General features: G+C 42.6%; 1 protein-coding gene across 1 annotated transcript in view; it reads left to right on the plus strand.

Moving 5' to 3' along the window:
* The first annotated feature begins 8,964 nt into the window (after window positions 1-8,964).
* The window catches only part of LOC137359229 (scavenger receptor cysteine-rich type 1 protein M130-like), a 35,183-nt gene continuing 16,441 nt past the window's right edge, over window positions 8,965-27,706 (plus strand). Inside the window, exons 1-4 of the mRNA XM_068025289.1 lie at window positions 8,965-9,264; window positions 16,303-16,617; window positions 24,230-24,544; window positions 26,857-27,171. Of these exons, the coding sequence (XP_067881390.1) occupies window positions 24,322-24,544; window positions 26,857-27,171 (538 nt within the window). The 5' untranslated portion in view covers window positions 8,965-9,264; window positions 16,303-16,617; window positions 24,230-24,321. The remainder of the gene's footprint in view (window positions 9,265-16,302; window positions 16,618-24,229; window positions 24,545-26,856; window positions 27,172-27,706) is intronic.

Consider the following 27,706-nt stretch of genomic DNA (forward strand, 5'->3'; position numbering starts at 1 on the left):
TTTTCTGCAAGCCACAGAACAGAAAGAAAGTATGAAATGCAGCTGACTCCCTGAATTTTTGTTTTTAGCAATCGGCCCCAGATCAAAATCAATTTATAGGAAAGTGCATATTTATTTTAATTTGTCATTTATTGAGATCGTATAAAGTGAATATTGAAACAGTTTCCTTAATTTATAAATTTGTCATTAAATACATTTTGTCCTGTTTGATTTCAAATAGGGAAATGTTATCCATTTTTGTCGCTGACAGCAAAAAGGATCTAATATTTGTCATCTGTTTAACATTTAATTGCATTTCCAGAGGAGATTTGAGTTAAATTTAGCTTTAGTACCAAAATTGAATATAAACACCGTAAGAGTCGGTTTTATGTTGTTTCCTAAGACTCTAGTACAGACGCAGCAGACTGGAGTTAAAGTTCTAATCAGGCGTTTAAAACGGAGACTCCTGGAAGTAAAAAGTAGTCAGTGTTACAATCGAGTTTATGGGAGTCAGAACTGCAGAATACCGGGATCTCCATCCAGTCGACTCATCCCACATTGAGATTTCTGTCCACGGAATTTCTCAGTGAAGTGCCGTGTCATACAGAGAATTAGATTAAATATTGTGTACAGCATTTGGAATATTCAGAATGGACAATAAATATTTTATACTATATTAACTGGAGGTGGAATCCAATATTGGTTCATTTGTACTGATTATTAATAGAGTTATCAATTACACCCTCCAGAAATGATGCTACTGGTTTCAGGGGGATTCGGTGTGTGAACTGTTTTATTTGGTCACCGACAATCTTCAAAACTATCATTTTTTATAATAACTCATGCTTTCTGTTTCATACATTTATGTGCACGGTGTTGTGTAATAATTAGTATTTCTCAATCTATTTCTACATGATTCATACATTTGATGCAGTTTTCAAGATCCAGACGTGTTTCGGCATCTCTTTCCACATGTCCCATTCTTTTTGTATCGTGCGATGCGGTGCTTAATGAAAGATCTGGAGTTTTTTCCCAATCTCTGGGGAAAGGTGGGAAAGTGGAGATGGGGCAATAGATCAGCCATGATCTTATTGAACGGCGGAGTCGTCTGGGTAGGCAGTATGGCCTAACCCTACTCCTATTAAATTCTTTAATGTCCTTCCACAAGTCCCATACTCTGGTAAACTTGTGGAACAAATCCTGAATTATTTTCCATATTTAAAATTAACAGACAGTGCCCAGAACAATTTGTCTCAGTTCTGTAAATGTTTGATGCGTGTTTGGTTATTTATAACAATGGTATCGTTTCTTCAGGCACTAGCTCATGTGCTTTGCAGATAGATTGTTAAAAATTACTGATAATGCTATTGACGCACAGAATCCGGATTGTTTGATATGATTTCCTTCTGTCCGGTGCTTTGCTTGTGGTTGTAAGCGACAATAACTGTAATTATCTCAATTCATTTGCTTCTGAAATCTAAAAGAGCTCACTTAATTGCGGAAGTTGTTCAAGTTGGACCTAAAAAAGTTTGATATAATCATTTTGATTCTTGACCCACCGAGTAACCTGCCGTGAGGAATATGCACTTATAAACTCTCTGTATTGACTGTATTTTGTAACCCCTAAACCACATCTATCCTTGGTTTTTTAACTCATTCAAGAGTTTCAATTCTGGGCTTTGAATATCCCACGTTTGTCCCGTTTCAGTTCACCTCCTTTGAATTTATTGTTATTTCCAATTAATATTTATCTATTACTCTTTGTGGTAACATGGTGCAATAGCAAGTTAACATAAGTATAACATGTATAAATAACTTAACAGTTTTGCACCAAAACCATTAGTCTAAATATCAGGAAGTTAACCGTGCGACCACTGAAATTTGAGGTGCTGGGAAGTGGGAGTCGCTGTAGGTCAGTAAGAGCAGGGGAAATGGGTGACCGGGAAAGTCCGCACCAGGATAACAGCAGCAGAAGAGTTTCAGATCTGTTGAAGTTTACGTAGGGTCGGAGACCGACCAGAAGAGTGTGGGAATATTGGGTATATTCTCTGTATATAGAGGTGATTTGGATAACGGTGCACAAAGAAATGCATTCAAACTCCTTCGAGTACAACAATGAGAACAGTTAGAAACTGTGAGGAAGGATATAAGAGCAAAATGGAGGAATCAGCAGATATGAGTAGTGGAGATAAATGGGAAAATAGTAATGATTGAGAAAGGGGTATGACTGAACATTTCTCTGAGACAGTAAGAGATAAACTTGTCGCATAGGCAAGAATGGGAGTCCCGGTTACAGGTTGTTTAGATTCATTTTCGGGATATGAGTTCGCTGGCCAGGCGGAATTTACCGAGCATCCCTTCTTTGCCGGAAGGGATGGCGGGGTGTTTTCTTGAACCGCTGTCGTCATGCTGGCGATATTGGTCTGCACCCATTTATTGTCCATCCCTTGTTTCCCTCGTGGGCTTGCTCCTTGAACCACTGGATTATCTGGAAAAAAAATCTGGCGTGACATGGATGGTTACAGGCTGAAATGATAAATGCATGAAGAGCAGGAGAAATGAATGAGTGGATTGAAGAAGATTCACGGACTCTACAGAAACACTGAGGTTGGAACAGTTTTTCAGGAAATTCTGAAAGATTATTCCCCCTCGCCTCTCATTGGGTCACTGGAAAAGGGGAATTTGCGGGAACTGACTATTATCAGGTAAAGTTAGTAGGAATGCTAAGGCTCCAGGACTGGGAGGAAGTCACATACTATTTACATTATAGAATTAGGAGGATAAAGAGACCAGTGAGATTATAGTTGGGAAAATGTATCTCATGAAAGATACTCGGTAAGCACAGCTGAGGACAGGAATCGGTGTCCCGTTGCTCAGATCACCAGGGTATACAAAGAGACAACAATACATGGGAGATATATTATCACCAGCGAGCTGGGGAGCAGGTCAACACACCATCTATAGTGTATAATGTTGAGAACAGAAAAACACCTGGAGATCTGAGATCTGAGAGAGAGAGAGTGCAGCGGGAGCAGAGCTTTGAAAAGCGCGCCAAGAAATCATAAGCCACAGAGAGAGAGAGAGAACAGCGGGAGCAGAGCTTTGAAAAGCGCGCCAAGAAATCGGAAGGCACAGAGAGAGAGAGAGAACAGCAGGAGCAGAGCTTTGAAAAGCGCGCCAAGAAATAGGAAGCCACAGAGAGAGAGAGAGAACAGCGGGAGCAGAGCATTTCTCCTATACAGGCGGAGCGCACGCGGGACTGCTGGGTAAGTGAGGTTACATATTTGGATGAACTTCGGATCATTCGGGAGGTGGAGGGGGTTATTGAGAGGAGTTATAGGGAGGTAGTTACACCTCAGGTAAAAGAAGTAGGTAGATGGGTTACCGTCAGGGGAAGGAGAGGAAACCAGCAGGCAGTGCAGGGATCCCCTGTGACCGTTTCCCTCAACAACAGGTATACCGTTTTGGATACTGTTGGGGGGGGGGGACGACTTACCAGGGGTAAACAATGGGGTACAGGTCTCTGGCGCAGAGTCTGTCCCTGTTGCTCAGAAGGGCAGGGGGAAGATGTTGTGGCCATTTCGGAGACATGGGTAAAGCAGGGACAGGAATGGATGTTGCAGGTTCCGGGATTTAGATGTTTCAGTCAGAACAGAGAAGATGGTAAAAGAGGGTGGGGGGTGGCATTGTTAATCAAGGAGAGTATTACAGCGGCAGAAAGGACGTTTGAGAACTCGTCCACTGAGGTAGTATGGGCCGAGGTTAGAAACAGGAGAGGAGAGGTCACCCTGTTGGGAGTTTTCTATAAACCTCCGAATAGTTCCAGAGATGTAGAGGAAAGGATAGCGAAGATGATTCTCGACAGGAGCGAGAGTAACAGGGTAGTTGTTATGGGGGACTTTAACTTTCCAAATATTGACTGGAAATACTATAGTTCGAGTACTTTAGATGGATCAGTTTTTGTCCAGTGTGTGCAGGAGGGTTTTCTGACACAGTATGTAGACAGGCCAACCAGGGGCGATGCCACATTGGACTTGGTACTGGGTAATGAACCCGGCCAGGTGTTAGATTTAGATGTAGGTGAGCACTTTGGTGATAGTGATCACAATTCGGTTAGGTTTACCTTAGCGATGGGCAGGGACAGGTATATACCGCAGGGCAAGAATTATAGCTGGGGGAAAGGAAAATATGACGCGATTAGGCAAGATTTAGGATGCGTACGTTGGGGAAGGAAACTGCAGGGGATGGGCGCAATCGAAATGTGGAGCTTATTCAAGGAGCAGCTACTGCGTGCCCTTGATAAGTATGTACCTGTCAGGCAGGGAGGAAGTTGTCTAGCGAGGGAGCCGTGGTTTACTAAAGAAGTTGAAGCGCTTGTCAAGAGGAAGAAGAAGGCTTATGTTAGGATGAGACGTGAAGGCTCAGTTAGGGCGCTTGAGAGTTACAAGCGAGCCAGGAAGGATCTAAAGGGAGAGCTAAGAAGAGCAAGGAGAGGTCACGAGAAGTCATTGGCGGATAGGATCAAGGAAAGCCCAAGGCTTTCTATAGGTATATCAGGAATAAAAGAATGAACAGAGTTAGATTAGGGCCAATCAAGGATAGTAGTGGGAAGTTGTGTGTGGAATCAGAGGAGATAGGGGAAGCGTTAAATGAATATTTTTGTCAGTATTTACAGTAGAGAAAGAAAATGTTGTCGAGGAGAATACTGAGATTCAGACTACTAGGCTCGATGGGATTGAGGTTCACAAGGAGGAAGTGATAGCAATTTTGGAAAGTGTGAAAATAGATAAGTCCCCTGGGCCTGATGGGATTTATCCCAGGATTCTCTGGGAAGCCAGGGAGGAGATTGCAGAGTCTTTGTCCTTGATCTTTTTGTCGTCATTGTCGACAGGAATCGTGCCGGAAGACTGGAGGATAGCAAATGTTGTCCACTTGTTCAAGAAGGGGAGTAGGGACAGCTCTGGTAATTATAGACCTGTGAGCCATACTTCGGTTGTGGGGAAAATGTTGGAGAAGGTTATAAGAGATAGGATTTATAATCATCTTGAAAAGAATAAGTTCATTTGCGATAGTCAGCACGGTTTTGTGAAGGGTAGGTCGTGCCTCACAAACCTTATTGAGTTTTTTGAGAAGGTGATGGAACAGGTGGATGAGGGTAAAGGCGTGGATGTGGTGTATGTGGATTTCAGTAAGGCGTTTGATAACGTTCCCCACGGTAGGCTATTGCAGAAAATACGGAAGTATGGGATTGAAGGTGATTTAGTGCTTTGGATCAGAAATTGGCGAGCTGAAAGAAGACAGAGGGTGGTGTTGATGGCAAATGTTCATCCTGGAGTTTAGTTACTAGTGGTGTACCGCAAGGATCTGTTTTGGGACCATTGCTGTTTGTCATTTTTATAAATGACCTGGATGAGGGTGTAGAATGGTGTGTTAGTAAATTTGCGGATGACACGAAGGTCGGTGGAGTTGTGGATAGTGCCGAAGGATGTTGCAGGTTACAGAGGGACATAGACAGGCTGGAGAGCTGGGCTGAGAGATGGCAAATGGAGTTTAATGTGGAAAAGTGTGAGGTGATTCACTTTGGAAGGAGTAACAGGAATGCAGAGTACTGGGCTAATGGGAAGATTCTTGGCAGTGCAGATGAACAGAGAGATCTTGGTATCCAGGTACATAAATCCCTGAAAGTTGCGACACAGGTTAATAGGGCTGTTAAGAAGGCATATGGTGTGTTAGCTTTTATTAGTAGGGGGATCGAGTTTCGGAGCCACGAGGTCATGCTGCAGCTGTACAAAACTCTGGTGAGACCGCACCTGGAGTATTGCGTGCAGTTCTGGTCACCACATTATAGGAAGGATGTGGAAGCTTTGGAAAGGGTGCAGAGGAGATTTACTAGGATGTTTTTGTTTTTGTTTTTGTTTACTAGGATGTTGCCTGGTATGGAGGGAAGGTCTTACGAGGAAAGGCTGAGGGACTTTTGGTTGATTTCGTTCGAGAGAAGGAGGAGGAGAGGTGACTTAATAGAGACATATAAGATAATCAGAGGGTTAGATATGGTGGATAGTGAGAGTCTTTTTCCTCGGATGGTGATTGCAAACACGAGGGGACACAGCTTTAAGTTGAGGGGTGAGAGAAATAGGACAGATGTCAGAGGTAGTTTCTTCACTCAGAGAGTAGTAGGGGCGTGGAACGCCCTGCCTGCAACAGTAGTAGACTCGCCAACTTTAAGGGCATTTAAGTGGTCATTGGATAGACATATGGATGAAAATGGAATAGTTTAGGTTAGATGGTTTCAAAGGTCGGCGCAACATCGAGGGCCGAAGGGCCTGTACTGCGCTGTAATGTTCTATTTTCTATGTTCTATGTTCTATACATTGTGCTCAGGGAGATTGGGAGCAGATGAACACACTTTCTGTAGTATGTAATGTAGAGAATAGAAAACCACCGGGAGATCTGTGAGACACATTGTCATCAGGGAGATTGGGTATAGGTCAACGCACCGTCTGCAGTATATAATGTTGTGAACAGTAAAAATACCTGGAGATCTGTGAGACACATTGTCATCAGGGAGATTGGGTACAGGTCAACACACCGTCCATAGTATATAATGTTGTGCATAGTAAAACACCTGGAGATCTGTGAGACACATTGTGATCAGGGGGATTGGGTGCAGGTCAACACACCGTCTGCAGTATATAAGGTTGTGAATAGTAAAAACACGTGGATATCTGTGAGACACATTGTGATCAGGGGGATTGGGTACAGGTCAACACACCGTCTATAGTATATAATGCTGTGAATAGTAAAAACACCTGGAGATCTGTGAGACATATTGTGATCAGGGGGATTGGGTACAGGTCAACACACCGTCTTTTGTATATAACGCTGTGAATAGTAAAAATACCTGGAGATCTGTGAGACACATTGTGATCATGGGGATTGGGTACAGGTCAACACAACGTCTATAGTATATAATGCTGTGAATAGTAAAAACACCTGGAGATCTGTGAGACACATTGTGATCTTGGAGATTGGGTGCATGTCAACCGACTGACTGCATTTTTCAAAAGCAGGAACTTTTACCCAGTAAACGGGAGGACCATTGATCGAACATCATTAACGGGTAAAAGAATAAAGCACGTCGGCGAGGGCAGCTTACAAGAGAATCAGAGCAGCAGCAACTTAGTAAGAAACAGTCAGCACGGAGTTGGAGGCTGACAGACCCTTCATGTTGTTTTGTTTTGGTTGAGGAAGCTATATATTTTATGGAAAAACAGAAAGGGCCAATTACACCTTTATAGAAACTTTGAAAGTTCCCAGTGGAAGATTATGCAGTAAATTAAAAGGCATTGAAATTTACCACAGGATCAGAAAATCTTTAATTGAATTTAAATGTTCCCATTCCTTCTCGAGCTTTGGATCGGAATGCTGAATTCACTGAGAGTGCCATCACCAGTGGGTTTAAAGGCGGTTACATCACCACCCTCTTCTCAGGGTACCTACACACGGGTCAGAGCACCATCAGCACAAATTTACAGGGCGACGGGGAAAGGCAGTGGGACTAACTAGACAGCTCTTACAAAGAGACAGCATAGGCACCATGGGCCGAATGGCGTCCATCTGTGCTGTTTCATTGTAAGATTCTATAAGGGAGAGGACCATCAACACCGCCTTCTCAGAGCACCTTCACACTGGTAATACATGGAGACCACCCACCGTCACCACAAGGAGACAGTGTATCCAGGTGTCAGTGTGTGTATATGTGAAAACATTTCTGGCTACATTTTGGCCCATTACCAATATTAATTTGTTGCAGAAATTTTATTTTGGGTGTTAAGAAATGAAATCACAGATCCCGGTATAACTTCTTCTGCAAAGCAAAAGGAATAATGACCCTGCAGTTAGTTGTATTTGTGTCTTTTCTTTCTGACATTGTCATTCCTTTCTTGTCCCAGTGAACTCTAATTGTTAACTTCTTATTTCAGGCAGACCTGGGAACAGTCAGGCTGACCCGTCAGGTAATCGCCCATTATTTTCACACGACCTGTTATCTCTTTGCTCTAATTCATCCCATTAAATATTAAGCTTGGACGACAATCTCTGTACTATTTTTGATCACGGAATAACCCGCTGCCCGGTTGCGAGCCAGAAAGGGAGTGTGTCCCTCATAATGTTAGCAAAGGTCTTTAATTCTAGCTGAGAGATGACTGCTGCCTTCATGTGGAGGGACAATAACTGAGGGTGTCTGAAGAGCAGAGTGTGAAGGATCAGCTCCACTCACACTGTTACCTAGCTGAGAGATGACTGCTTTCTTCATGTCGAGGGGCAATAACTGAGGGTGTCTGAAGAGCAGAGTGTGAATTATCAGCTCTACTGATACTGTTGCCAGTCCAAAGGTCCACCTCACCAATCTGCTCTGATCTCCAGATCACATCACCATCCAGCCCTGTCTTTATTGGCTATGGTGGGTGAGGGTGCAATTTCCTCTGCTCTTTCCAGGTGCTGGGATCTCACTGTGTTCGTCCATTCAGTACTGAGCACGTAAACATGTGATCATACCAACTACGCCCATCTCCCCACTTCTGCAGGTTAAATATATTCTGAGCCTGTCCCCATCCGGATCCGATTGGAGCCTCTGTGTTGGTGGGAATATCTCGCTGCCGCCCGGTTCCCAGCTGGTTTGCACTGTTTATTAGTGTTTCCCTTTCCTTTTTCTTCATGTGCAATATTTACTCCGGGTTTTATTAGGGTTCAGGGTGCAGACTAATGTTCTTATCAATTCATGCCTAGTGTATAGGGAGGGTCCGTTCGCTGGGAACGTGTGGGTTTAACACACTATAACCTCTTGGTGATATTTCTGATATTTTACCGAGACGGTGAAGCTGAGACTGGTGAATGGGGAGGGTCCGTGCGCTGGGAACCTGTGGGTTTAACACACTATAACCTCTTGGTGATATTTCTGATATTTTACAGAGACGGTGGAGCTGAGACTGGTGAATGGGGGCAGTCGGTGCGCTGGGAGAGTGGAGATTCACTACAGGGGACAGTGGGGGACTGTGTTGGATTCTGACTGGGACCTGCCGGACGCCGCTGTTGTGTGTCGGGAGCTGGGCTGCGGGACCGCGGTCTCTGCACCGGGCTGGGCTCACTTTGGGGAAGGGACCGGACCCGTTGTGACGGCTGATGTAGAGTGCATTGGAACTGAGTCCGCTCTGCGGGACTGCGAATCGTATCAATGGGATCAGTATTTCACGTCACACTCCGATGATGCCGGCGTCATCTGCTCAGGTATAAATCTTTCTCAGTTTCTCATCTGCCGCCGCAGCTGATAGAATCTGTGAAGAAGCGAAAATAAAACAATCCGGGTCAGTCCGTACCTGGAAAATCAGATGATAATAATTCCAGTAATCTCTGGTTAAAATTATCGTTTCTATTAGGATCACTGTTTAAACTTATATCATTAGTAATATATTTCATAAACATTCTCCACCGGGAGCAGTAAATACCTGATACGGAGCACATTTGCAATACAGACAAAGCAGTTTCCATTGAGATTTTCCCTAAAGCTGCAGTGAATGAGCTGAACCGCAGGAAATTTCGCAATCTTAATCCAACTCTCCATTCATCAACCCAACAACCGCTGCCAGGCATGTACTGTCAGCCTAGCTGTCCACCTGCAATGATCGCTTGGCCTCAGATCTGATATATTACACAGATTGTGAAGCTGAGACTGGGGAGCAGGGGAGGAAGGGAGGCAGGTTTCTCAGCCTTGGGGAGCCGAAGTAATGGGTCCACAGTTTTTGGGAGTATCACAAAGAGGAAACAGCTCTGTAAGATCCCACCGCTGCGTGCGCATTGCCATTTACATTTTGGCAAACGTGAAGAAAGTGAAATGCACAGAATATTAAACAAAAGAGCTAAGATAGTTCAGGAAGCAGTTGCAACGATTAAACTCAGCACCGTAGAACTATTGGAAGAAAAGCGCCGAGTTTTCCTGAAATCCTGACCAGTTACTGTAAGGAGGATAGTGATAGAATTCAAGAGGACAAAGAGATGCTGGTGAAATGGGCGGACAGGTGGCAAATGCAATTTCATGCAGAGAAGTGTGAACTGATACAATCTGGTTGGAACAAGGAGGAGAGGCGATATCACAGAATCACTGAACTGTTAAAGTGCGGAAGGGGGTTATTCCGCCCATCATGTCTGTATGGGCTCTTTGAAAGAGACATACACTCAGTTCCATTCCCCTCTCTCCATACAATCTTCCTTTTCATAGAACTGTCTAATTCTCTTTTGAATGCTTCAACTGAACATGTCTCCGCCACGTTCTCAGGTAACTATTGCAGATCTGAAACACTCGCTGCATGAAACATATTTCCCTCATGTCACTTTTACTTCTTTTACCAAATGCTTTGTATCGGTGCCCTCTCCTTCTCGATCCTTTCACCAGTGGAAACAGTTCCCACCCTGTAAGTGGGATCTTACAGGGCATTTTCCTCTTGTGATACCCATAATTACTGCGGACCCATTACTACGGCTCCACGAGGCTGAGAAACCTCCCTCCCTCCCCTGCTCCGCAGTCTCACCTTCACAATCTGTGTACTATATCCGATCTGAGGACAAGCGATCATTGCAGATGGACAGCCGGGCTGACAGTACATGCCCGGTAGTGGCTGCTGGTTTGACGAATGGAGAGTTGGCTTGAGATTGTGACATTTCCATATAGTAGATAGAGAACCCTCATGATTTGGAATACCTCGATCAAATCAACTCTCCGCCTTCTCTTCTCCAAGGAAAACAGACATAACTTCTCCAATCTATCTTCATAACTGAAATTCCTCAATCCCTGGAACCATCCTCATGAAACGTCTCCATACTCTCTCCAATGCCCTCACATCTTTCCTCAAGTGCGGCCCCCAGATCTGAACCCAATACTCCAGCTGAGGCCGAACTAGTGTCTCATATAAGTTCTACATATCTTCCTTACTATTGTACTCCACGCACCTATTAATAAAGTCCAGGACACTGAACGCCTTATTAAACGCTCGCTCAACCTAGCCTGCCACCGTCAATGACTTAGCACTATTCAACCATGGCCCCTCTGCTCCTGCAACCCCTTTAGAATTGAGCCCTTCATTTTATAATTTATCTCCATGTTCTTCCTACCAAAATGAATCACTTCATATTTCTCTGCATTGAACTTCATCAGCCACCTGCCTGCCCATTCCACTAACTTGTCAATGTCCTTTTGAAGATCCGCACTATCCTCCTCACAGTTCGCAATGCTTCCAAAATTTGTGTCATCTGCAAACTTTGAAATTGTGTCCTGTACACTATATAGATTGGGACCCGAATATTGAAGGATACATGGCATTTAGGAAGGACAGGAAGCTAGGAATAAGCAGAGGGGTCTCTCTGTTAAATAATGATGGTATTAGCACAATAGTGAGGGATGACCTAAGTTCAGCAGACCAGGATGTGGAAGTCGTTGGGGTAGAGATGAAAATTCATAAAGGCAATAGGTCACTTGTCAGAAGTGGTGCACAGGCCACCTAACCTTAAACACACTGTGGGACGGAGTATAAAGGAATAAATAATGGAAGCTTGTCCGAAAGGTACACCGATAATTATAGGGAGATTTTCACCTACATGTAGCTCGAAAAATCAGATGGCCGAAGTCGCCGAGATAAGGCGTACATAGAGTATTTTCGGGATAATTTCTTGGAATAATACGCTGCGGTGCCAACCAGAGAGCAGGCAATCCTGGACCTGGTATTGTGCCACGAGATACCAATAATTAATGACCTCATAGTTAAGGCGCCCTTCGGATGCAGCGATCATGATATGATTGAATTTTACATTCAGTTTGAGGGAGAGAAGAGTGGGTCCATGACTAGTACTTTAAATAAGGGCAATTATGAGGGCATGAACGCAGAGCTAGCTAAAGTGAACTGGCAAATCAGGTTAAGGGATAATAGAGATGCAGTGGGAGATATTTAGGGGAATATTTCAGAATATACAGAGTAGATACAATTCAATGAGAAAGAAACATTCCAAGAGTGGGACCGCAATCTGTGGTTAAGTAAAACAGTTGAAGTTCGTATCAAACTTAAAGAAAAAGCCTATAATTGCACAAAAATGGGAGGCAGGTCAGATGATTGGGCAGAATATATACAAAAAAGCAAATAACGACTAAAAGATTGATAAGGAAGGTAACATTAGAGTACGAGAGAAAGCTAGATAGAAATATAATGACAGATAGTAAGGGTTTATATAGATATGGTTCAAAAAAGAAAAGAGTTAACCAAGTGAGCGTTGATCCTGTAAAAAATAAGTCTGGGGAATTAATTATGGGTAATAAGGAGATGGCAGGTGAATTGAACAGATATTTTGCATCGGTCTTCAATATTGAGGGTAAAGGTAACATCCCAGTATTAGCTGTAAGTCAGGAAATGGAAGGGAGGAAAGAACTCAAAAAAGTTACAATCACCAGGGAAATGGTACTGAGCAAATTGTTGGAACTGCGAGCTGACGGGTCCCCGGGTCCTGATGGACTTCATCCTGAGGTGTTAAAAGAAGTAGCTAGTGAGATAGTTGATGCGTTAATTTTAATTTTCCAACATTCCCTGGATTCGGGGTAGGTTCTTTTAGTTTGGAAAATAGCAAATGCAAAGCCTTTATTCAGAAAGGAAGGGATTTATAAAGCAGGAAACTACAGGCAACTTACTTGAACATTTGTCTTGGGAAAATGTTACAAACTATTATTAAAGATGTTACAGCAGGGCATTTAGATGAATTCAAGGTCATCAGGCAGAGTCAACATATTTTTGTGAAAGGGAAATCACGTTTAAGCAAGTGATTGGAGTTCTTTGAGGGAGTTGCAAGTGCTGTGGATAAAGGGAAACCGCTCGATATATTGTACTTAGATTTCCAGAAGGCATTGATAAGTTGCCATATCAAAGGTTATTGCAGAAAATAAAATCTCATGGTGTAGGGGGTGACATATTGGGATGGATAGAAGATTGGGTAGCTAACAGGAAGCAGAGAGTAGGCATAAATAGCTCATTGTCTGGTTGGCAAGATGTAATGAGTGGTGTGCCACAGGGATCTGTGCTGGGACATCACATTTTCACAATTTATATCAATGACTTGGAGGAAGGGACCGAAGGTATGGTTGCTTAATTTGCTAATGACACAAAGATAGGTAAGAATGTAACTTGTGAAGAGGACATAAGGAGTCTGCAAACGGATATAGATAGGTTATGTGAGTGGGCAAAGACCTGTCAAATGGAGTTTCATGTGGGAAAGTGGGAAATTGTCCATCGTGGCAGCAAGAATAGAAGAGAAGCATATTATATAAATGGTGAGAGATTGCAGAGCTCTGAGATGCAGAGGGATCTGCGTGTCCCAGTGTATGAATCTCAAAACATTTGTATGCAGGTACAGAACGTAATTAAGAAAGCTAGTAGAATGTGATCATTTATCGTGAGTGGAATTGAATACAAAAGTAGGGAGGCTATGCTTCAGCTATACAGATTATTGCTGAGACCACATCTGGAGTATTGTGTACAGTACTGGTCTCCTTATTTAAGGAATGATGTATATGCCTTGGAGGCAGTACAGTGAAGGTTTACTAGACTAATATCTGGAATGGGTGACCTGTTGTACGAGGAAAGATTTGACAGACTAGGCTGGTATCCGCTGGAATTTAGAAGAGTAAGAGGCGACTTGATTGAAACATATAAAGTCCTGAGGGGTCTTGACAGGGTGGATGTGGAAAAGATGTTTCCCCTGGTGGCAGAATCTCGAACTAGGGGTCACAGTTGAAAAATAAGGGGTCGCCCATTTAAGACAGCGATGAGGAGAATTTCTATCTCTCAGAGAGTCGTGAGTCTTTGTAATTCTCTTCTTCAAAAGGCAGTGGAAGCAGAGTCTTTGATTTTTTTAAAAACAGAGGTAGATAGATTCTTGATAACCAAGGGGGTGGAAGGTTATCGTGGGTAGGTGGAAATGTGGAGAAATCAGTACAGCCGTGAACTTATTGAATGGTGAAGCAGGTTCGAGGGATCGAGTGGCCTACTCCTGGTCCTAACTCGTATGTTCATCCGTATGTTCGTATATAACAGGGTATATCTAAAACATCCTCTTTATTAATGTTAAACCCCTCTAGTATGTGAATTACCAGCTCTTTTACCATTGCCTGAGGTGTATCTTCTTCCTTGGTAAAGAAAGATGCAAAGAGTTCAGTTAATAGCTCAGCGATATTAAATCCCCTTTCTGGTCCCTGATCGGCCCCACTCCTCCTTTTACCAACTTTTTGCTAGTTATCTGTCTATAAAAAATATTGGAACTTCTTTTAATGCTAGTTGCCAGTCTCTTTTAAAGGGTACAGTTCTAAAGTGACTGCAGGACGAGAGTGATCTGGGAGTATTTGGGATCAAATAGTTGAATGTAGCAGGGCAGGTTGAGAAAGTGGTTAATAGGGATGTTGGTCTTTTTAAATAGAGGCATGGAGTACAAAAGTAAGGAAGTTATTATGAACCTTTGTGAAACACTGGCTTCACCTCAACTGATCGATTGTGTACAATTCTGAATATGGCACTTTAGTAGAATGTGAATGCTTAAGAGTGTGTGCAGAAAGGATTTACAAGGAATGTTCAAGGGATGAAAGACTTCAGTTATAATGATAGATTGGAGAAGCTGTGGTTGCTCTCCTTCAAACAGAGAAGGCTGCGAGGAAATTTGATTGAGGTTATTCAAAATCACGAGTGGTCCAGACAGAGTAGATAGAGAGGAACTTTTCCTCTTGGCAGAAAGGTCAATAACCTGAGGCCACTGTTATAAGGTGGATGGGAAAAGAACCAACCGTGACATGAGGAAAGACTTATTAACGTAGTGAGTGGTTAGGATCTGGAATGTTCTGCCTGCGAGTCTGATGGAGACAGATTCAATTGTGGCTTTCAATATGGAATTGGACAAGCACCTGAAGAGAAAATCTTTGCATGTCTATGTAGAAAGGGCAGAAGCATAGGACTAGTGAGGTGCTCTTACAGATATCCAGCATGGACACAACGGGCTGAATGGCCTCCTTCTGTGTTGTAAACATTCTATGATTATATGCTGACTGCTGCAGCTTGTTAGTCGCAAACTGTCTGTCCAGTTTTTAAACTTAAAACTGTGAATGTGGTTGCAGGGTAATTAATTGCATACGAAGGGCTTTGAAGGGTGATCAAGACAGACTGTAGCAAACTGGCTACAAAACAGTCAACAAATTGTGGGTTAAAGGTAGTTATTCAGACTGACAAAAGTTGAGAAGTATTGTGTGACAATTCATGTCAATGGGTTAGCGCTGTGCAAATGCGTTCTATTGTTTGGTCCATTCCGAAGATTACGGCACACAACATTAAGAAGCGGCTGAGCACGCAGCACAAAGCAAAAGTTAAAGGCCTGATAACACTCCAGCTGTAGTGCTGAAGATCAGTGCTCTAAAACTAGCGACAACTCTAGCCAAGCTGATCCAGTACAGTTACAGCAGTTACAGCACTAGGATTCAACTGATATGGTGTGAAGTTGCTCAGTTGCACACTGCCTAGAAAAGTAGGGAAACACTGACTGGTTAGTACCCAATCAACCTCCTCCCAATCAACACCAAATCTTTCCTTGTGCTGGGTGTGACTCCCCTTTCAACGTATCTCTCTTTAATAAAACTCATTTTTTTTGTATTTTCCAGAGCTTTGTTAACCTGTATTGCTATTTTATTGATTTTTATATCTGCACCCCTGAGTCCCATTGCTCCGCGACACAATTTAGATTATCATTGTCCAAGGAGTATGGGTTCTCAGTCTTCCTACCCAAATGTGTAAGTGCACATTTATCTGCATGAAAATTCATTTACAATTTCGTTAACATGAAGTATTTTTCTCACAATCTGCCTTTGTATTAACTATTGCTCCAAGTCAATGTCATTAGTGAATATTACAATTGTACGTCCTTTTTCTGAGTCGAAATCATTTATGTTAAATATGAACAACAGTACTCCCAGCACCAGTTCTTGTCACACAACACTTCTTGCCCAGTTCTAACTGCTGATACAGTGACGGCGACTGGGTAAGTTATAAATAAATAAAGGCACATTTTAAAGATTATAGTCCTGTCACATTATAAGCAGTAGTGATACAGGAAACCCAGCATCATCAGTTTTGAACAGAATCTGAGAACGGCTCGTGCCAGATCTGTGATTAATCAGATGCGTATTGAAATAAAAATCTATGTATTATTGCGATTATTAACGTATTATGCTAATTATGATATAATATGCTTATTAAGATCACAGATATCCTCGACTAACATCCGGAGACTCCCCATGCTCAGGCAGACTGGAGATCCAGTACGGTGAAAACTGGGGAACAGTGTGTGACCTTGACTGGGATTTGAAAGACGCCAATGTGGTCTGTAATCTGCTTCAGTGTGGAGTCGCCGTGTCGGTGCCAAGATATGCTCATTTTGGAGAGGGCATTGGGCTCGTACGGTCTGATATCTTTGACTGCACTGGAAATGAGACCAGTTTATTGGACTGCCGTCTTTTTCAAGGAAATCAGCAGGAGTGCAGCCACAGGAACGATGCCAGTGTGATCTGTTCCGGTGAGTACAGACTTACTGAAAAGCAGACAACTCCCTGCTTAATATGTGGAAAACTGAGGAAGGTGGCATTCCCATGTTTCTGTCTGAAAGGTTCATATCTAAACTAGTCATTATAGTTTATTATTACTGCTAAAGGTCTGGTGTAACGTGGTACAAAATACCCACAATTACTGGTAAACAAGATGGTTCTGAATCTTAACATTTTTTTGCAAGAAGCAGAATTTTCACAAGTTTGTTTACCACTGCACCGAATGTATATTTAGAATTGAATATTGGCTGCAACAGTTGGGAGTTGACTAAATGAATATGCACTGGCCTATTTCGATACTTTAATTTGAACACCACGAATGATCCGACATTACAATAGCCTTCTGATCCTCCCTGCCCACGTTAGTATTCTTATCATACAGTACTGAAGCAGGCCCTTCGGCCCACCGACTGTCTGTCGACCAACAACCACCCATTTCTACTGATCCTACATTACCTACCACTCTCCTTGCACCTACCCACAGTCGGGTTAATTTACAATGGTCAATTTACTTTCGACCTGCAAGTCTTTCACTGTGAGATGAAACCAGAGCACGCGGCAGAACCCCACGCATTCACAGGGAGAACATGCAAACTCCGCACAGACAGCACCCAGAACTGAACCCAGGTCACTGGAGCTGTGATGCAAACCACTGCTCCACTGTGCCCACGTTAACACTAACTGAACGGCAGGGTATAAAAGCACGGCTGTACTCCAGCACTGCTCAGTGCAATCAGGCCAGAATTGAAAGATTACAAAGTTATTTTATAGAAAGTGTGTATTTTACCCGCTAAATATGACAGGATCGGACACATATCCACATTATCAGTACAGAGCTTTCAGTTGCACTAGCCTGTTCGATCATTCAGTTAGATCATACCTGATATGTTCTTCAAGTCTCTTTACCTGGCTTTGACCCAGATTCCTTGATACACCGAGCTTAAAAAAATCTATCAATATTAGTCTTGAAAATTTAGATTAGATGTAACATCCACAACTCTTTACTTTGGACGTTGTTAGGGAAAGTTCCAGATTGCCGCTGTTTTTATCGAAAAATGTGTTTCCTAATTGTTCTTTGAGGCCCAACTATCTTCTGGTGCTTCGTCAGTTACCTTCCCACCATCAAAATGTCAGAAGTTGGGCTTTTTGCTGAGAATTGCATGGTCTTTAGTTCCATTCACAATTCCTTGGATTAAGAAACAGTTCATGCCCAATTACATCAAGAATCCGGACATTATTTAGACTTGGGCTGATAGGTAGAAAGTAACACACTCACCACCTCCGTGTCAGTTAATGACTATTTCCAACAAGAGAGACAATATCATCTCCCCTAGCTATTATAATCAGTGAATTCACTACCACCATCAAATCCTACTGGGTGTTGTCATTGACAAGAAACTGAACTAGACCATTCACAATAATGTAGTGGCGAGTGGAGCAGGTCAGATGATCGGCATTCTGTGGCAAGTAGCTCACCTGCAGAATTCCCAAAGACTTTCCAGCAGCTGGAAGACATAGGCTGGGAATGTGAAAGGACATGACTCTTATAAATTTCAGGGAACCCAGCCACAGTTTGTGTAATCCTTCTTCATAATGAGGGGAGGCAATGGTGTGGTGCTAATGTCACTGGACTAGCAATCCAGAGTCCCAGGCTAATTCTGGGGACGCTGGTTCAATTCCCACCATCGCAGCTCGTGGAATTTAAATTCAGTTAATAAATCTGGAATTAAAAACTAGTCTCAGTAATGGTAACCATAAAACCATTGTCGATTGTTATTTAAAAAAATCTTGTTTCGTCATATCCTTAGGGGATGAAATCTGCCATTGTTACCTGGTCTGGCCGACATGTGACCAGAGACCTACAGCAATGCTGTTGACTCTTAACTGTCCTCTTACATAGCCTAACAAGTCACCCAGTTGTGAAAGGTAACGATGCATGAGCAATGAATGCTGGCCTTGCCGGCGACACCCACATCAAATGAATGAATAAAAAACAGAAACATTTGAAGCCAAGGAATCATTCTCGCATCTTTTATGCTGCACACTCTCCTTGGTCAACATATCCTTCCCAAAGCATATTGCCCATAGCTTAACATTACACCAGATGGGGCCTGACCAGTTTTTTTTTAGCTGCAGCATCATTTCTTCACCCTTGTATTCCATTCCTCTAGACATAAATCCCAGTATTCCATTGGCTGCTTTGATTTTCGTTCCTGTACTTTCCCATGACCCTGAAGTCTATTTTCCCTGTGCTGCATCCGGCTTTTCACCATGTAGAAAATACTGTAATCTTTTTAAGTCCAAATTGGACACCTCACGCTCACCAATATTGAAATAGTTTTACACAGTCACGGAATCTTTTTTTTTGTAAAGTTATGCTTAAAATATGCATGATTACAATATGGCTGATATTTTATTTCAATGGCAATATTGAGTATGTCAATTATATGTGGCTTTCTATCCAGTCATCTAAATCATTAATAAATATGGTGAATAGTTGAGGTTCCTGTGGGACGGCGCCATCACATCCTGCCAGTTAGATGATCTGCCCATTATCCCTGCTGTCTATCTCCTGCCACTAAACAAACGTCCGAAGCAGGTCAATAATTTCCCTAAATTCTATGAGCTTCAAGTTTAGCCAACAATCAGTTACAAGAGATTTTGCTGAGTGCTTTCCGGAAGTTCATCTGAATAACATCCATTCAGGTTCCCCTGTTCTCTACTTTAGTTACCTCCACAAAATATTTGATCAGGTTCATCAAGCATGATCTACCTTTTACAAATCCACGCTGGCTCTCTCTGATTGGCTGTCACTTTTCAAGGTGATCAGACACTCCATCTTCAAATGTACACTCTAGTAATTTCCTGACAACTGCTGTTAGGCTAACCAATCTATAATTGCCTTGGTTCTCTCGCTAACCTTTCTTTAAATAGCAGTGTGACAATTGCAATTTTCTAATTACTGATCCAGCAGTTTGCTCTCAATCATTAACAAAGGGACGGAAGGTGTTGTTTACAGCGCTATCAAGCAGTACTTACCAATAAACTACTCACTGATGCTCAGTTTGGGTTTGTCGGACCCCTCAGCTTCAGACCACATCACACCCTTTGTACAAACATGTATGATAAAGCTGCATTCCAGATGACAGTGACTGCCCTCAATGTCAGGGCAGCATTTGTCCGACTGCGGCAACAAAGAACCTTAATAAAAGTTGTGTCCATGTAAATACTGATGCAACGAAATTATGCATAATTCCTGCCATTTCCTTATTTTCATTTATAATATCACAACTGTCATTGTAATGAGACCACATTGCTTTTAATGACAATATATTTCTGAAGTTATTGTAAAAGTTTTGTAGCTCTTGCGAACTGTTTTGTCATCCTTTGCTATTCTTTGTATCTCTGCCATTCACGAAGATCTGTGCATTTTTCTTTTTGTATTTTTGCATGTTTTTGGTCTCTTTTATACTTATGATGTTCTTGTGTCGTGCACGCCAGTCCATAATAGATGAGGTTGAGTTTGGAATTGGACCATTCAATGCGGTGGTCATTGAGTTGAGCTTCCTTGATGGCAGGCTTGTGCCGTTCACTGCGTCAAGGAAGCTATGGAGACCGATAAACACAAGACCTTCCCCCTAACAGTGACCTGTTCCTCGGTGAATATCAGGGTTTCCCTCCTCGAGAAACGCACAAGCACCTGCTGTGCAGCCAACAAACCACGACCAGAACAGTAGCATGGATTGACTTGCCACGATGCACAATAACTGACGAATCAGCAGCAAGAATAATGGCATATACTGACCTCTCATGGAATATAATTAACTGACCAAGAAAAAACAGAACAAGAACATGTAATAACCTATCAGTAGTAAGATCCTGCCCACATTCCCGTTCTGCACTGCATATAAACAGACTGCTTCCACCAATTACAATTATTTCTCCAGACAATGGGCAGAGTACATGGCCCAAAACGTCGTGGTCTGTCAGTATTTCTAACAACTGCTTTTTCAAGAAAGCAACTGCTGTTCTCAGCGCAAAGGCACGTGATGTAAAACCGTAAAATGGTCTGACTCAAATGTTGAATATTTTAGTTTTCTATTTCCCTGTAGCACCTAGATATGCTACATTTACAACTGTGCTCTACCCCCTCACCCCGCCCCCCACCAGCCTCCCCTCACCCATTTACTAGTTTAAGGTTCCTGTAACAACCCTATTTATCCTTTATTCTGGGACCCTGATCCCAACCCGATTCAGGTGCTTCACATTCCAACAGAATAGTTCTTTAATATCCCAGTACAGGTGCCAGGGTCCTTTGAAAGGTAACACCTCTTTCCAACATCATAACCTTCAAGCACGTGTTCATCTCCGTGATCGTTTATTTTTCCTATGCCAATGTGCAAGCGGCTTGTATAATAATCCAGATATTATAATCCTTGAGATCTTCTTTTATATTTCAGCTCCTGGTACTCTCCGAAAAGAACCTCTTGCCTACTCTTTGCAATGTTGTTTATGCCTAATTGGTCCACAACGACTGGATATTTCCACCCCAATCTTGCATTCTGATTTGAGATAACCCTCACTTCGCACAAGTTGGGAAAATACTGTGTGGGACTCTTAATGCCCTAATTATTGAATCACTTAAAAGTATCACATTATGCACCACTCCTCCTCCTTTTGAACAGCTTCCTATTCGAAGGTATCACGGTCAACATTGTGGCTGTCCTTCTAACAGTCTTCATCCTGATCTTCACAAATAGACAGTACGTTGTTCCTGTTCACTTCTGTATATCCTCGTTCTCCATTACATCTGGATTTCAAATCTGTACACTATAAGCTGCAACAACCTCATTCTGATCCTGCAGCTCTCGACAAGGTGTGACTGAAATCTGCAGCAAACTGTCAAATACTCTTCTTGCTATCATATGTGTTGGTGTTTTTCCAATTCCCACAACAGCTCTATGATCCTGAGCCAGAGAGGTTCCAGGTTGAGATATCTACTACAGACAAGTTCCCTCGGTTCAGTTCCATTATCTACAAATTCCAATATCCAGAAAAAAACCTGCTCTGCCAGAACTTAGTCTGTCTTTATTTTAGAGGTAAAATTATTTGTCGATGCATTTTAGCTTTAACACTATTTTACTGGTTAGCTAACGCCGAAACACTAAGCACTCATCAATTAACATAGTCCGTATTTACAACTTACCCACGCCCTCTCACACTCTGACCTGACAATTGCTTCACTGAGTGAGTTTGTCCCTCTATTTGCCAGGTGTCTGTCTCTCAGCCCCTTCCAATAGGCTGTGCTACTGCTGGCTGTGGCGCTCTTTTAAACCGGTTGCTCTAGTCACTGACTCCAGTTTAACAGACAAAACAGAACACCTCCATCCGAACGCTCACCCTCTACTACCTAGAAGGACGAGGACAGCAGATGCATGGGAACACCATCTGCATGTTCTCCTCAGAAGCACACACCATCCTAATTTGGAACTATATAACCGGTCCTTCACTGTCGCTGGGTCAAATCCTGGAAGTCCCTTGCTAACAGTACTGTGAGTGTACTGAAAGCGCATGCACTGCAGTGGTACAAGAAGGCGGCTCACCACCATCTTTGCAAGGGCAGTTCGGGATTGGTAATAAATGCTGTCCGAGCCCGAAATTCCCACCCGCTGTGAAAGAATAAAAAATACCTCCTTTTACCCCTCTGCACCGAATTCTTACTTTGAGCAAACTCTAACTTCCCACTATGTTCATAATGTATTCAGTTAACATTGCAATCTTTGTTTACACTCTGCCTTACCAGAAGTCTAAATATAGAATCATAGAAAATAGGAGTAGGCGTAGGCCAGACAGCCCTTTGGAGCCTGCTCCGCCATTCAAAAAAAGTAATGGCCTATCATCTAATTCAGTACTCTGTTCCCGTTTTTCCCCATATCACTTGATTCCTTTTGTATTAAGAAAGATATCTATCTCCTTCTTGAATATATTTAGAGATCTGTCATCCACTGCCTTCTGTGGTAGAGAATTCCACAGGTTCACCACCTTCTGAGTGAAGACATTTCTCCTCATCTCGGTTCTAAATAGCATACTCCATATCCGGAGACTGTGACCCGTGGTTTTGGACTCTCCAGCCATCGGGAACATCCTCCCTGCATGTAGCCTGTCTAGTACTGTTCGAGTTTTATAGGTTTCTCTGAGATCCTCTCTCATTCTTCTAAACTCTAGTGAATATAGTCCGAGTCGATCCGATCTCTCTTCATACGTGAATCCTGCCATCCCAGGAATTAGCCTTGTAAATCTACTTTGCACACTCTTAATGGCAAGGGCATCCTTCCTCAGATAAGGAGACCAAAACTGCACACAATGCTCTAGGTGTGGTCTCACCAAAGCCCTGTATAGGTGCAGTAACATCTTGCTCCTTTACTCAAATCATCTTGCAATGACGTCCAATATTATATGCTTTTTGAGGCACATTCGAGATACAACAGTCCAGACAGTTTCCAGCTGACAGTAATTACCCGAGTTCGCACAATCACAGCTGATTGACAGCTTACTGCTAACCTGACTTACCCTGTTAACTGCGAACAATGAACTGCCTTGCAGTTTGGTTTTTAATTCCAAGCGAATTGCTAAATGTTACGGCTAGATTTAAGTCTTAGCCACTAATTACCAAATTCCAAACTTCCCACTCTGCTGACAACACATGCAGCTAAAGGTACAGTCTATGCTTGCACACTTTGCCTTAACTCTACCTTACTGCATTGCAGAAGAACATTCCCCATGCAGGCAATTGCAGTTCAAGAGGACGGTCCTGACACCGGTTTCAAGGGCAAATAGAGTTGAGCAATAACTGCCACCTCTGCCAGAGATGTCCACATCCGAATAAAGAAAAGCAGCTCCGAAATGGGCTTGTTTTGTATTTGTTCTCCAGATCTTCTCTCGCTCATCTATCAAACCCCTTAACCATTTTAAACACATCAACTAGATAAGCTGTAATCCTTCTAAACTAAATCTATTACAAACAAAGTTTATGCAACTTATCTTCATAATGTACCGTTTAAAGCATTGTTGCCATTCTAGTGACACTGTCCTGAACATCCTCCACAGCCAATGGTTTTGTGAAGTGCCGTGCCCAAACGTGACAACAGATACAACTGAATCATCACATCCTTCATCGTTTACATTCCAAAATCCAAGAGATAAAGACCAACAATCGATTAGCGTTTGCAAGAAGAGCTGTTAATTTTTGAGTGTTCAGCCAACTTCTTAAAGAGGTCCTGTAGTAATTATTGTGATGAAATACACAGACCTGAAACATAACTCTCTTGCTCTCTCCACAGATGCTGCTAGCCCTGCTCAGTATTTCCAATATTTTCTGTTTTATTTCAGGTTTCCAACATCTGCAGTATTTTGCTTTTGTGTTGCTGTGGTAATTCTAATTGTTTTTTGATAGATAATTTGTGTAAAGTATGGATAGATAATCGTGTACATAAGATTCAACTTTTATACCCATTTTCTATTTTGCTGTTTCTATGCAGAGGATGATTTATAAATTATTTGGATTTGGATTCGTTTCCAATACAGGGAAACATGGACCTCGATTGGTTGATGGGACGAACAGATGCTCTGGCCGGGTGGAGGTGCTGCATGGAGACCAGTGGGGGACGCTGAGTGACATGTACTTTGATCTGGAAGACGCCAACGTGGTCTGTGAGCACTTGCAGTGTGGGACAGTAACCTCAATCCCGGGAGGAGCTCACTTTGGGAAGGGAGCCGGTCCAGTGTGGAAGGAAAGTTACAGGTGTCGGCGGAATGAGACGCGATTGTGGGATTGTCCTGTTTCATCCTGGGAACAGTTTAGCTGCTCCCATGAAAATGATGCCAGTGTCATCTGTACGGGTGAGTCATCTCAGTCAATTGAACTGAAATACACCAACTGTTCTGCTGTCAAGCATCATTAACTATTTCCACAGGTCGCTGATTCCATGCTTCCTTCGACTCTAAGATTCTGAGATGTGTTTGTCGGTTTATTGGTCTGAATTAAATTACAAATGAATCAAAGAGCTTCACTCCAGTAAACATTGAATACATACAATGTCTCGTGATTAGTACTTATCGCTCATATAATATCTCTTTTGTGGTAAATCTAGGGCATTATTCAAGGGCTATAGAATCAGCAATTTGCTCCCAGGACCACTGCCATAGAATGGAAATTTTGCTCGAGCATTGAAACTGTTATCAATGTTGGCCGTTCAAATATGAATTATCATGGAATTCTCTGCAAAGATCAGCTGTGCAATAGAAAAAACTGTGAACTTGTTTCCAACTAAATAGCATGAGATAAATTTTAATTTCCATTCCATTAAGGGCAATAAAATGATAGTGAGTGAAGTAACTCGTTATTTCACCAATATGCCATGTCTTTGATTATTTCACAAACTTGATGTAAATTACAATTCTCCCAGTTATCCCTCAACCAGCGCCCTCTTATAACAGATTATCTGCTCAGTTAACTGATCGCTGTCCGTTTGACATTGCTCAACGCAAATTGCTCCCACGTTTCACAATTTAAAATATAGGTAATAAAAACAGTAAGTGCTGAAAATACTCAGAAGTTCTGGCAGCATCTGCGGTGCAAGAAACAGAATCAACCTTGCAGTTTGCAGATCTTTCATCAGAACTTAGAGATTTAACAGTTTTTAAAGAAAGGGGAAAGCAAGGAAAGAACGAAAGGAACAATCTGTGATATGGTGGAAGGCAGGAAGAATTAAATGGTAAATGGGACAATGCAAGGCAGAAAGAGATAGGAATGGGCCAAGTGAAAAACACATTTCGAGAGGAGCTGCAAATTGGAAGGCAAGACATCGTCCAAAAAAGGGGAGGGAATCTTTCCTGAAATTGCTGAATTCAGTGTTCATTCCAAAAGCCTGTAAAGAGTCTAGTGGAAAGAGGAAGTGCTGTTTCTCAAACTTATGTTAATCTTCATTGGAACTGTGTCGGAGAAAGAGGAGAGAGATGTCAGAGTGGGAGCAGAATAAATAATGAAAAGGACAGGCAACTGGAAGCTAAAGGTAAAGCTTGCAGACTGAACAAAGGTGTTGTGCAAAGTAAGCACTCAATTATGTTTGGTGTCCCAATGTAAAGCAGACGGTATCATGATCAGTCAATACAGTGAATACAGTATACTAAAGAGAAGGCAGTACAAGAAAATCGCTGTTTCACTTGGAAGCAGTATTTGGCGGCTTGGATGGTGAGAAAGGTGGAGGTAACAGGACAGTGGCTGCACCTCCTGCGCATTCATGGGAAGGTCCTGGGGGAAGGGGTGCTGAGAATGATTGAAGAGTGAATCAGAGTGCCAAAGAGCGAATGGTCCCTTCAGAATGTTAAACGTGGAGGGAAGGGGAAGATGTGCTTTGTAGTGGCACCACATTAAAGGTGGTGGAAATGGTGGAAGATGATCTGTTGAATATGGAAGCTGATGGAGTGGAAGATGAGGAGAATCAGAATCCTATCATTATTCCGGGAGGGGGAAAGGGTGAAAGCAGACGTTTGGGGAATGGAATGGACGTGCTTGAGGGCCCTGTCAACCATGGTGGGTGGATGAGGAGGTGAGGAGAGTCCTCGGTTGAGGAAAAAGGAATACATATCTGGAACCACTGGTATGGAAGTTTGCATCACCAGACATTGCAGATGGAGCAAGTGAAAAAATGTGATAGAGTAATTCGAAGAATTGGGGTGTGAGGAAGCATAGACAAGGTAACTGTGAGAGTCACTGGGTTTACTCTTTATATTAGTTAATAACCTATCCCCAGAAGCAGAGACAGAGATGTTGAGGAAGAGAATGGAAGAGTTGAAGATGGACCATGTGAATATAAGGAGGTTAAACTGGAAGAAAAGTTGATGATATTTTCAAGTACAGGGCGAGAGCTGGAATATCAGTGCATGTGGACAGGAGGACGGCCTTCAGTCCCTCGGCTATCACCTACAGTTCATTTTACCCTCTGTCCCCAGTTCAGCAACCGTAAGCTACTCGGTACGTCTCTAAAATGTATTTACAGAGAAAAGGTAATGGTGAAAATGATCTTTCAACAAGCCTTCTGAACAATGATGACAGGAATAGTAACCATTAATATTAATGACTTTTCGGGTGGCAGTAAATTCTGAGATATTTTGCTTCAGTTTCACCATTCTCAATCTGTTTCATGTTGTAGATGAAAATTGGTCACTAAGTCTGACTAACGGGGGAAGCTGGTGTGATGGGAGAGTGGAGATTTACTACAATGGCAGCTGGGGGAGATTGCAGGATAGACACTGGACCCTGAATGATGCCAATGTAGTCTGTACACAGCTGGGTTGTGGTGAAGCGACAGCCGCTTATAACTATTCAAAGGACGGAGAGAGTGAAGGACCCATCTGGGTGAATGATGTCCAGTGTGAAGGAAACGAATTGCAGCTCCAGAACTGCATCTTATTCACATTGAATTCGTCTCTCACTGACAGTATGGATGTATGGGTCCTGTGTTCAGGTAAGCAAATTCTTCACTGCTTTTACAAAAACATAAAAGTGAAATGTCTAATCTGCTGAGAAAAGTGATAATATCGGTTACTTGTTCCTGGGTTTCTCAAAGCAGTAATTTCACTCGAGGAGAGTCGGAGAGGATGGTGGGCGGTCGGGGAGCTGGGGTGGTGTACAGAGAGAGAGGACACGGACACAATTAAACAGCAAGAACGTTTGTATTACAGAAATTTCAATTAACACATACATCACAAGGGGTTTAACAGGAATGTAAACGGAGAGAAAACTGACACAGAGCCAAACAAAGAGATGTTAGAGTGGGTGACGAAATGTTTAGTCAGATGAAAGCAAAATACTGCGGATTCTGGAATTCTGAAACAAAAACAAGAAATGCTGGATTCACTCAGCAGGTCTGGCAGCATCTGTGGCAAGAGAAGCAGAGTTAACGTTTTGGGTCAGTGACCAGAAACGTTAACTCTGCTTCTCCTTTCCACAGATGCCGACAGACCTGCTGAGTGATTCCAGCATTTCTTGTTATTGTTCTT

Source organism: Heterodontus francisci, unplaced genomic scaffold, assembly GCF_036365525.1.
Source record: "Heterodontus francisci isolate sHetFra1 unplaced genomic scaffold, sHetFra1.hap1 HAP1_SCAFFOLD_124, whole genome shotgun sequence".
Lineage (NCBI taxonomy): Eukaryota > Metazoa > Chordata > Chondrichthyes > Heterodontiformes > Heterodontidae > Heterodontus > Heterodontus francisci.